The sequence below is a fragment of the Dendrobates tinctorius genome, unplaced genomic scaffold, assembly GCF_039654945.1.
Source record: "Dendrobates tinctorius isolate UK_male_01 unplaced genomic scaffold, ASM3965494v1 ptg000257l, whole genome shotgun sequence".
In the NCBI taxonomy this organism is placed as follows: Eukaryota; Metazoa; Chordata; class Amphibia; order Anura; family Dendrobatidae; genus Dendrobates; species Dendrobates tinctorius.
Window position 1 is genome coordinate 7502432 of NW_027361924.1, and position 12056 is coordinate 7514487.

General features: G+C 54.4%; 1 protein-coding gene across 1 annotated transcript; it reads left to right on the forward strand.

Moving 5' to 3' along the window:
* Positions 1-46: 46 nt before the first annotated feature.
* On the forward strand, positions 47-11932 carry STUB1 (STIP1 homology and U-box containing protein 1). The gene is made up of 7 exons (XM_073558603.1): positions 47-1302; positions 4045-4243; positions 4535-4700; positions 5042-5132; positions 10828-10884; positions 10983-11099; positions 11183-11932. Exons 1-7 carry the CDS (start codon positions 1120-1122, stop codon positions 11306-11308), a joined length of 939 nt encoding a protein of 312 aa, XP_073414704.1. The 5' UTR covers positions 47-1119; the 3' UTR covers positions 11309-11932.
* Positions 11933-12056: the final 124 nt, after the last annotated feature.

The window sequence follows — 12056 nt, forward strand, 5'->3', positions numbered from 1 at the left end:
ACAAAACAGTGTACTCGATGAGGACATGAACGTCAATGTTGTCAAATACGCTGTGTCAGTCGGAGGATGCTCCGGAAGTTCCGGTTGGAGGTTGCTGTAGTAGGTTCCAGAGACTCTGGGGCTGTCCGGGTCGGAGCTGTGTCAGTGCTGGAGATCCTTCCCGGGAGGAGTTATGTAGGGAAGCCTGAGGGGGTCAGGAAAAGCCGAATGCCGTGTGACGGAGGCCTGCGGGAGGTCAGGAGGGGCACATCCTTGCCGAATGTGACAGGGGGCGCTGTAGGCAGCCAAGGCCCCTCCACATAGGGCCCTCCCCCTATTAGACAGTGTGAAGGGTGAGTTATAGGATCCCTATCTCTAATACACAGTCTACAGGTTCTCATATAGTGCCCTCCCCTCTTATATACAGTGTATAGGGTGATATATAGTGCCCTCCCCTCTTATATACAGTGTATAGGGTGATATATAGTGCCCTCCCCTCTTACATGCAGTGTATAGGGTGATATATAGTGCCCTCCCCTCTTATATACAGTGTATAGGGTGATATATAGTGCCCTCCCCTCTTATATACAGTGTATAGGGTGATATATAGTGCCCTCCCCTCTTATATACAGTGTATAGGGTGATATATAGTGCCCTCCCCTCTTATATACAGTGTATAGGGTGATATATAGTGCCCTCCCCTCTTACATGCAGTGTATAGGGTGATATATAGTGCCCTCCCCTCTTATATACAGTGTATAGGGTGATATATAGTGCCCTCCCCTCTTATATACAGTGTATAGGGTGATATATAGTGTCCTCCCCTCTTATATACACTGTATAAGGTGCTGTGTAGTGCCCTCCCCTGTAATATACAGTGTATAGCTTGTATTGACATCTGAGCCTTTGGGGTCTTCCTCTTCCCTCCCTGCTGTCTGGCTGTTATTATGAGGGTGTAAGGGGCCATCGCCCTCCTGTTATGGTGCCCGCGACTTCCTATTAACTGTCCCCTGGAGGAGAGCTTTTGACATCACATAAAAGGGGGTCCCCTCCAGATTTAGGGGTCCCATTTCCGCTGTGAAATTGGGGGTGGCACCAAGCGTCCCCAGGTTTGGAGGGGTGACCCCCGGAGGCCCTGGGATGAAGGGGAAGGAGGAGAGCGGGAGCGGCGGAGGTCGTCCTTCAGGAGTCAGCGGCGGTCTGGGGGGCATTGGGGGGAGTCCAGAGAAAAGTGTCAGTGCCCAGGAACTAAAGGAACAGGGCAACCGGCTGTTTGTAGCCCGAAAATACCAAGAAGCCGTTTCCTGCTACAGCAAAGCCATCGTAAGTGTCCACACAAGGAAAATCCTCTGTGCTGCTGTGAGACCAGTATATGTGACCACCGATGCACACTCCTCATATGACACTGTCCTGTCCTCATTATGGTCACAGGTGAATGGTCCCGACCTCATATTATCAGTACCCTCAGTCCCTGAAACACTCTTTGGTGCTGGGGACCCTCAGGACCCCCTTTCTGTCATGTGCAGCCTTGTCCTCCACATCATACACCTCCTGAAACACTCTGTGCTGCTGGGGTCCCTCAGGACCCCCTCCTCTGTCATGTGCAGCCTTGTCCTACACATCATACACCTCCTGAAACACTCTGTGCTGCTGGGGACCCTCAGGACCCCCCTCTGTCATGTGCAGCCTTGTCCTCCACATCATACACCTCCTGAAACACTCTGTGCTGCTGGGGACCCTCAGGACCCCCCTCTGTCATGTGCAGCCTTGTCCTCCACATCCTACACCTCTCCTGAAACACTGTGCTGCTGGGTTCCCTCAGGACCCCCCCCCCCCTCTGTCATGTGCAGCCTCTTCCTCCACATACTACACCTCTCCTGAAACACTCTGCTGCTGGGGACCCTCAGGACCCCCCCCTCTGTCATATGCAGCCTTGTCCTACACAACATACAACTCCTCAAACACTCTGTGCTGCTGAGGACCCTCAGGACCCCCCCCCTCTGTCATGTACAGCCGTGTCCTCCACATCCTACACCTCCCCTGAAACACTCTGTGCTGCTGGGGTCCCTCAGGACCCCCTCCCCTGTCATGTGCAGCCTTGTCCTACACATCCTACACCTCTCCTGAAACACTCTGTGCTGCTGGGGACCCTCAGGACCCCCCCTCTGTCATGTGCAGCCTTGTCCTCCACATCATACACCTCCTGAAACACTCTGTGGTGCTTTGGACCCTCAGGACCCCCTCCTCTGTCATGTGCAGCCTTGTCCTCCACATCCTACACCTCTCCTGAAACACTCTGTGCTGCTGGGGTCCCTCAGGACCCCCCTTTCATGTGCAGCCTTGTCCTACACATCATACACCTCCTGAAACACTCTGCTGCTGGGGACCCTCAGGACCCCCCCTCTGTCATGTGCAGCCTCTTCCTCCACATCCTACACCTCTCCTGAAACACTCTGTGCTGCTGGGGACCCTCAGGACCCCCTCCTCTGTCATGTACAGCCTTGTCCTACACATCCTACACCTCCTGAAACACTCTGTGCTGCTGGGGACCCTCAGGACCCCCTCCTCTCATGTGCAGCCTTGTCCTCCACATCCTACACCTCTCCAGAAAAACTCTGTGCTGCTGGGTTCCCTCAGGACCCCCCCCCCCTGTCATGTGCAGCCTCTTCCTCCACATACTACACCTCTCCTGAAACACTCTGTGCTGCTGGGGACCCTCAGGACCCCCCCTCTGTCATATGCAGCCTTGTCCTACACAACATACAACTCCTCAAACACTCTGTGCTGCTGAGGACCCTCAGGACCCCCCCCCTCTGTCATGTACAGCCGTGTCCTCCACATCCTACACCTCCCCTGAAACACTCTGTGCTGCTGGGGTCCCTCAGGACCCCCTCCCCTGTCATGTGCAGCCTTGTCCTACACATCCTACACCTCTCCTGAAACACTCTGTGGTCCTGAGGACCCTCAGGACCCCCCCCCCCTGTCATGTACAGCCGTGTCCTCCACATCCTACACCTCCCCTGTAACACTCTGTGCTGCTGGGGACCCTCAGGACCCCCCTCTGTCATGTGCAGCCTTGTCCTACACATCCTACACCTCTCCTGAAACACTCTGTGCTGCTGGGGACCCTCAGGACCCCCCTCTGTCATGTGCAGCCTTGTCCTCCACATCATACACCTCCTGAAACACTCTGTGGTGCTTTGGACCCTCAGGACCCCCTCCTCTGTCATGTGCAGCCTTGTCCTCCACATCCTACACCTCTCCTGAAACACTCTGTGCTGCTGGGGTCCCTCAGGACCCCCCTTTCATGTGCAGCCTTGTCCTACACATCATACACCTCCTGAAACACTCTGTGCTGCTGGGGTCCCTCAGGACCCCCTCCTCTGTCATGTACAGCCTTGTCCTACACATCCTACACCTCCTGAAACACTCTGTGCTGCTGAGGACCCTCAGGACCCCCCCCCCCTCTGTCATGTACAGCCTCTTCCTCCACATCCTACACCTCTCCTGAAACACTCTGTGCTGCTGGGGACCCTCAGGACCCCCTCCTCTGTCATGTACAGCCTTGTCCTACACATCCTACACCTCCTGAAACACTCTGTGCTGCTGAGGACCCTCAGGACCCCCCCCCCCTCTGTCATGTACAGCCTTGTCCTACACATCCTACACCTCCTGAAACACTCTGTGCTGCTGAGGACCCTCAGGACCCCCCCCCCCCCTCTGTCATGTACAGCCTTGTCCTACACATCCTACACCTCCTGAAACACTCTGTGCTGCTGAGGACCCTCAGGACCCCCCCCCCCTCTGTCATGTACAGCCTCTTCCTCCACATCCTACACCTCTCCTGAAACACTCTGTGCTGCTGGGGACCCTCAGGACCCCCTCCTCTGTCATGTACAGCCTTGTCCTACACATCCTACACCTCCTGAAACACTCTGTGCTGCTGGGGACCCTCAGGACCCCCCTTGTCATGTGCAGCCTTGTCCGTCACATTATCTCGATCTTGTGCTGAAATCCTCTGCGCTGCTGCTCTGGTTCTGATTTCTTTCTCTCTGCACCGTTCAGACCCGGAACCCGTCCATCGCGGTGTACTACACCAACCGCGCGCTGTGCTACCTGAAGATGCAGCAGCTGGACAAGGCGCTGGCGGACTGTAAGCACGCGCTGGAGCTGGACTGCCAGTCCGTCAAGGCGCACTTCTTCCTGGGGCAGTGCCAGATGGAGATGGAGAACTACGACGAGGCCATCGCCAACCTGCAGAGAGGTGAGAGCCCGGCCTTATCCGACAGGCGGGAGAGAGGCGGAAAATCTGGAGAATTCCAATAATCCGGAATCTCCTGCTAAATGACTACTATAGTGAGAAAAGCTTCCATTCATGTAGTTGTAGGGAAAAAAAAAAGTATTTGGAAACCATCAGCAAGCAGGCCGACTGCTTCTAGCTCACACTGCGCTGCCAAGAAGCCTGATCAGTGTCTCCACTGTGGAGATGAGATCCGTCCATGCTTGCTGATGGTTTCCACACTGAATTTGAGGCTGGTGGTTCTGTCTTCCGCAGCGTACAATCTGGCCAAGGAGCAGCGGCTGAACTTCGGAGACGACATCCCCAGCGCCCTGCGGATCGCCAAGAAGAAGCGGTGGAACAACATCGAGGAGCGGAGGATCAACCAGGAGAACGAGCTGCACGCCTATCTCACCAAGCTGATCCTGGTGGAAAAGGAGAGGTGAGGAGCCGCCGTGTGTAGCGCCCCCCCGGGGTCTGGACAGTGGAAGTGCAGAACATGGATGTGTACAGGGGAGTGTCCCAGCTCAGGATCCCCCCCCATCTGTGACCCAGAATGGAACATTCCACAGCACAGCTCCTTGTCCAGCAATGGTGGGCGGGACTTATATTAACTCCTGAAGGACCAGGAAATTTATTTATTTATTTTTTTCCTTTTAGTTCCAAGAGCAGTGGGGCAAACACATTTGGCTTCAGGCGTCACTTTTTACGCCTCCCGGAGCCGATCGCCCCTTTAACCCTTTAGATGCCGCCTCCAACCTCTCGCCTGTTTCCACTTCACAGGGAGCTGGAAGAGACAAAGAGGAAACACGAGGAGGAGAACCTGGAGGAGACCCGGAGCCGGGCCCAGCTGTCCGGAGTGGCCACCAAGCACGTGAGTCCCGGAGAGACCCGGGGTCTACAGACATCTGCCCCCCCCCCCATGCTAGAGGCGTCCCTGCACGGCGGAGGGTACGCACCTGATTACGTGGCGCGGGGTTAAACATTTATGAAGGTCGGAGGAACAACCTGTGTGTACCTGGTGCGAGAGGGGCGGCGGGCAATGCGCTCAGCTGTGTATGTGAATACAGGCTATTGTTCCCTGTTATCAGCCATTCTCTACCCTGCAGCTCCTCTCTCTCAGCTGTGTATGTGAATACAGGCTATTGTTCCCTGTTATCAGCCATTCTCTACCCTGCAGCTCCTCTCTCTCAGCTGTGTATGTGAATACAGGCTATTGTTCCCTGTTATCAGCCATTCTCTACCCTGCAGCTCCTCTCTCTCAGCTGTGTATGTGAATACAGGCTATTGTTCCCTGTTATCAGCCATTATCTACCCTGCAGCTCCTCTTTCTCAGCTGTGTATGTGAATACAGGCTGTTGTTCCCTGTTATCAGCCATTCTCTACCCTGCAGCTCCTCTCTCTCAGCTGTGTATATGAATACAGGCTATTGCTCCCTGTTATCAGCCATTCTCTACCCTGCAGCTCCTCTCAGCTGTGTATATGAATACAGGCTATTACTTCCTGTTATCAGCCATTCTCTACCCTGCAGCTCCTCGCTCTCAGCTGTGTATATGAATACAGGCTGTTGTTCCCTGTTATCAGCCATTCTCTACCCTGCAGCTCCTCTCTCTCAGCTGTGTATGTGAATACAGGCTGTTGTTCCCTGTTATCAGCCATTCTCTACCCTGCAGCTCCTCTCTCTCAGCTGTGTATGTGAATACAGGCTGTTGTTCCCTGTTATCAGCCATTCTCTACCCTGCAGCTCCTCGCTCTCAGCTGTGTATGTGAATACAGGCTGTTGTTCCCTGTTATCAGCCATTATCTACCCTGCAGCTCCTCTCTCTCAGCTGTGTATGTGAATACAGGCTGTTGTTCCCTGTTATCAGCCATTCTCTACCCTGCAGCTCCTCGCTCTCAGCTGTGTATGTGAATACAGGCTATTACTTCCTGTTATCAGCCATTCTCTACCCTGCAGCTCCTCGCTCTCAGCTGTGTATATGAATACAGGCTATTGTTCCCTGTTATCAGCCATTCTCTACCCTGCAGCTCCTCTCTCAGCTGTGTATGTGAATACAGGGTATTGTTCCCTGTTGTCAGCCATTCTCTATCAGCTGTGTATGTGAATACAGGCTATTGTTCCCTGTTATCTGCCATTCTCTACCCTGCAGCTCCTCTCTATCTCCTGTGTATGTGAATACAGGCTATTGTTCCCTGTTATCAGCCATTCTCTACCCTGCAGCTCCTCTCTCTCAGCTGTGTATGTGAATACAGGCTATTGTTCCCTGTTATCAGCCATTCTCTACCCTGCAGCTCCTCTCTCAGCTGTGTATGTGAATACAGGCTATTGTTCCCTGTTATCAGCCATTATCTACCCTGCAGCTCCTCTTTCTCAGCTGTGTATGTGAATACAGGCTGTTGTTCCCTGTTATCAGCCATTCTCTACCCTGCAGCTCCTCTCTCTCAGCTGTGTATATGAATACAGGCTATTGCTCCCTGTTATCAGCCATTCTCTACCCTGCAGCTCCTCTCAGCTGTGTATATGAATACAGGCTATTACTTCCTGTTATCAGCCATTCTCTACCCTGCAGCTCCTCGCTCTCAGCTGTGTATATGAATACAGGCTGTTGTTCCCTGTTATCAGCCATTCTCTACCCTGCAGCTCCTCTCTCTCAGCTGTGTATGTGAATACAGGCTGTTGTTCCCTGTTATCAGCCATTCTCTACCCTGCAGCTCCTCTCTCTCAGCTGTGTATGTGAATACAGGCTGTTGTTCCCTGTTATCAGCCATTCTCTACCCTGCAGCTCCTCTCTCTCAGCTGTGTATATGAATACAGGCTATTGCTCCCTGTTATCAGCCATTCTCTACCCTGCAGCTCCTCACTCTCAGCTGTGTATATGAATACAGGCTATTACTTCCTGTTATCAGCCATTCTCTACCCTGCAGCTCCTCGCTCTCAGCTGTGTATATGAATACAGGCTATTGTTCCCTGTTATCAGCCATTCTCTACCCTGCAGCTCCTCTCTCAGCTGTGTATGTGAATACAGGGTATTGTTCCCTGTTGTCATCCATTCTCTATCAGCTGTGTATATGAATACAGGCTATTGTTCCCTGTTATCTGCCATTCTCTACCCTGCAGCTCCTCTCTATCTCCTGTGTATATGAATACAATATTCCTGTATCAAATCTGACGGAGAGTTGGTGGTCCTATATTAAAGCCGTCAATGCCGGCACAACTCCTGTGGTTTCTTGTTGAGGCTGTATATCCCCTCCGGACCTATTCTCAAGGCCGAGCTGGTGAGGGTGGACATAGTGCCTCCTGAAACCTGCCGTGCATGCCTCGCCCATGGTCTGTCTGTATACCTCCCTGGTTGTGGAGCCCTTGGACGCGAAGACCAGTCCCCCCTGCAGCTCTCCCGGATCCGCTGGGTGGAGTAGTATCCCACTGCTGCAATCAAGTGTGGAGACCCTAAGGTCAGTGGGTGCTCTCGTCCACTGGCCTGAGACTGCATGGCCCAGGGCTCATCCCACTGAACGCCTGCACTCCTTTCCTGGGGGCAGAAGACTACCCAAGACAGCACAGGGTGAGGGTAACACACTGGGGCAATACTTTATTGAACCATCCACAAACACTAACATGTAAAACAGTCCCGGCACAATACCAGAAATGGCTCACATTAGAATCTCCCTTTTCCACTGAGTCGCCAGGAATTGAGCAGCTGCCACTTCTGGACTTCTAGGTCTGACTACCCCACCAATGGCACCCCGCTTTTCGTGGGTACACACAGAGAGGTGTCAACAAGCTTACAAAGCTGACATTCCATTGAAGCACATGGCCAGGTGACCGGAGGGTCACAACCTGGCCTCTCTGAACGTCTCAATGGGGCCAGGTAACCAGAGGGTCCCAATCCTGGCTTCCCCTAATGTCTCCATGGGTTCACTGATAGCCAATGAAGCAGATCTGTATCCTCCCAGCTAGTGCCGTGGTCCTTAAGCTGGTATCCTGTAGAATGTCAAATCTGTGTTCCCCTTGATGATGCCTTGGCTGCTGTTCTGTAGAGCGACTTCTTTAGGAGCCATGATGACCTGGCTGCTGTTCTGCAGAGTCCCTCTTGATGGGACCATAGTGTCCTGGCTGCTGTTGTGCAGAGTCCCTCTTGATGGGGCCATGGTCTCCTGGCTGCTTTTCTGCAGAGCCTCTCTTGATGGGACCATGGTGTCCTGGCTGCTGTTCTGCAGAGTCCCTCTTGATGGGGCCATGGTCTCCTGGCTGCTGTTCTGCAGAGTCCCTCTTGATGGGGCCATGGTCTCCTGGCTGCTGTTCTGCAGAGTCCCTCTTGATGGGGCCATGGTGTCCTGGCTGCTGTTCTGCAGAGTCCCTCTTGATGGGGCCATGGTGTCCTGGCTGCTGTTCTGCAGAGTCCCTCTTGATGGGGCCATGGCATCCTGGCTGCTGTTCTGCAGAGCCCCTCTTGATGGGGCCATGGCGTCCTGGCTGCTGTTCTGCAGAGTCCCTCTTGATGGGGCCATGGCATCCTGGCTGCTGTTGTGCAGAGTCCCTCTTGATGGAACCATGGCGTCCTGGCTGCTGTTGTGCAGAGTCCCTCTTGATGGGACCATGGCGTCCTGGCTGCTGTTGTGCAGAGTCCCTCTTGATGGGACCATGGCGTCCTGGCTGCTGTTGTGCAGAGTCCCTCTTGATGGGACCATGGCGTCCTGGCTGCTGTTGTGCAGAGTCCCTCTTGATGGGGCCATGGTCTCCTGGCTGCTGTTCTGCAGAGTTCCTCTTGATGGGGCCATGGCGTCCTGGCTGCTGTTGTGCAGAGTCCCTCTTGATGGGGCCATGGCGTCCTGGCTGCTGTTGTGCAGATTCCCTCTTGATGGGGCCATGGCGTCCTGGCTGCTGTTGTGCAGAGTCCCTCTTGATGGGGCCATGGCGTCCTGGCTGCTGTTGTGCAGAGTCCCTCTTGATGGGGCCATGGCGTCCTGGCTGCTGTTGTGCAGAGTCCCTCTTGATGGGGCCATGGCGTCCTGGCTGCTGTTGTGCAGAGTCCCTCTTGATGGGACCATGGCGTCCTGGCTGCTGTTGTGCAGAGTCCCTCTTGATGGGGCCATGGCGTCCTGGCTGCTGTTCTGCAGAGTCCCTCTTGATGGGGCCATGGTCGCCTGGCTGCTGTTCTGCAGAGTCCCTCTTGATGGGGCCATGGTCGCCTGGCTGCTGTTCTGCAGAGTCCCTCTTGATGGGGCCATGGTCACCTGGCTGCTGTTCTGCAGAGTCCCTCTTGATGGGACCATGGTCACCTGGCTGCTGTTCTGCAGAGCCCCTCTTGATGGGGCCATGGCGTCCTGGCTGCTGTTCTGCAGAGCCCCTCTTGATGGGACCATGGCGTCCTGGCTGCTGTTCTGCAGAGTCCCTCTTGATGGGGCCATGATCTCCTGGCTGCTGTTCTGCAGAGCCCCTCTTGATGGGACCATGGCGTCCTGGCTGCTGTTCTGCAGAGTCTCTCTTGATGGGGCCATGGCGTCCTGGCTGCTGTTCTGCAGAGCCCCTCTTGATGGGGCCATGAGCTCCTGGCTGCTGTTCTGCAGAGTCCCTCTTGATGGGGCCATGATCTCCTGGCTGCTGTTCTGCAGAGCCCCTCTTGATGGGACCATGGCGTCCTGGCTGCTGTTCTGCAGAGTCTCTCTTGATGGGGCCATGGCGTCCTGGCTGCTGTTCTGCAGAGCCCCTCTTGATGGGACCATGAGCTCCTGGCTGCTGTTCTGCAGAGTCCCTCTTGATGGGGCCATGATCTCCTGGCTGCTGTTCTGCAGAGCCCCTCTAGATGGGACCATGGCGTCCTGGATGCTGTTCTGCAGAGTCCCTCTTGATGGGGCCCTTGGCGTCCTGGCTGCTGCTCTGCAGAGTCCCTCTTGATGGGGCCCTTGGCGTCCTGGCTGCTGTTCTGCAGAGCCCCTCTTGATGGGGACATGGCGTCCTGGCTGCTGTTCTGCAGAGCCCCTCTTGATGGGACATGGCGTCCTGGCTGCTGTTCTGCAGAGTCCCTCTTGATGGGACCATGGCGTCCTGGCTGCAGTTCTGCAGAGTCCCTCTTGATGGGGCCATGGCGTCCTTTTCCTACAGTGTTCTGGAAACAGAAGCAGATCCCCCTTTTATAGTTCACAGCTCTTAAGGCATTTTTCCACAGGACTGGGGGAAGGTGGCAGGATATCCTCTCACATTGTTCAAGGGTTCATAGTTTAAGCTTCAATGTTTACAGGTCAACAAACTGCATGGCCCGGTACAATGGGTAATCAACATATTAGCAAACATCGATTGTTCAATGACCCTGCATCCCTGTCCTCCAAAGATAGCAGACAATAACCTGTAGGCGCTGATAGAAGAGGTAAACAGCAGTCATTCAGTAATTCACAAACATCAATTCAAGAATTATCTTATACGAGCAATAGTCTGCATTTCTTGACCAATGGAATAAAAATACAAATTCAGTAGTCACCACTAGCCTATGTCTCCTGGCCTACTGAAGTTATCCGTCTGGCATAATTGATTAAATGCTGTGTTTTCACACTCCCCTTTCTTTTGTGAGCAGGACAAATATTTGGCAGAAATGGACGAACTCTTCTCCCAAGTGGACGAGAGACGTAAGGTGAGAGGCCGCGGTCTGGGATGCCATCAGCCATGTTGGTTGCCCCCCTTCCCAGCTCGCCCTAATGTCACTCACCCCATTGTTTTCCCTCTGTGTAGAAGAGAGACATCCCGGACTACCTCTGCGGGAAGATCAGCTTTGAGTTGATGCGGGAGCCGTGTATAACCCCCAGCGGAATCACCTACGACAGGAAGGACATCGAGGAGCACCTCCAGGTAACAGAGGATGGGGAGGGGGATGAGCTGGGGTTGGCGTGGACCCCCGGCTCCTGACTGACGGTAAATCTATTTTCCTGCAGAGAGTGGGACACTTTGATCCGGTGACCCGGAGCCCCCTGACCCAGGATCAGCTGATCCCGAACCTTGCCATGAAGGAGGTGATCGATGCCTTCATATCTGAGAATGGTTGGGTGGAGGACTATTAGTGGAGTACCCCCCCAGCGGTGGCGTATATTTGGAGGTGTCCAGCAGCGGTGGCGGAGCGATGTAACGTGCCTGATTTGCCTTCATGCCTTACTTGTCCCGCTCACGCCCATCGCTGTCCACCCGTCGTAGATCACCAGCCTGCACCTCCTCTCCGGGGCGCTCTGGCCTCATCTCTCTTGTCACCGGGGCCGCTCTCGTCTCCTCGCTGCCGCTCACCAATGAATCCGAGAGAGAGATCAGACATGGATTTCTTCACAGCGCGAGGACTACGCCAATATGGCCGCCAGCATACCCAGTGTTATTACGCTTTGTGGATGAAAACGCGACACTAGATGGCGCCACAGATCATTATTTACAGCCCAGTGGCGTCATGACAGGCATGCTGGAAATTATATTTCCACAACAGGCGGTCACTAGCCTGCTATAGACGGTGCCCCCGTCCCCCACTATAGCTCTCTTCCTTGTACATAGCTGATGTAAATAGGTTCCAGTGTCTGTGCGGCTGCAGGACCGTCCACCTTTATGTCCGGTGGGACACGCGGGGTCTGACGGGAGGGTCGGGGTAGTGTGTCGGCTTCTCCTGTGAATGCACAGTGCAAATATTAAAGCGGTTATGCGGTTGCTTTGCGGCTGGAGCGTCCCGTTGATTCTGGAGGTGGGGTGTCCTCGGAGGAGACAGACAGTATGGCCGCACATCCCTGCCTGCTGTCGCCACTGCCCGTACACAGAACTACGGGAGGGCGCCAC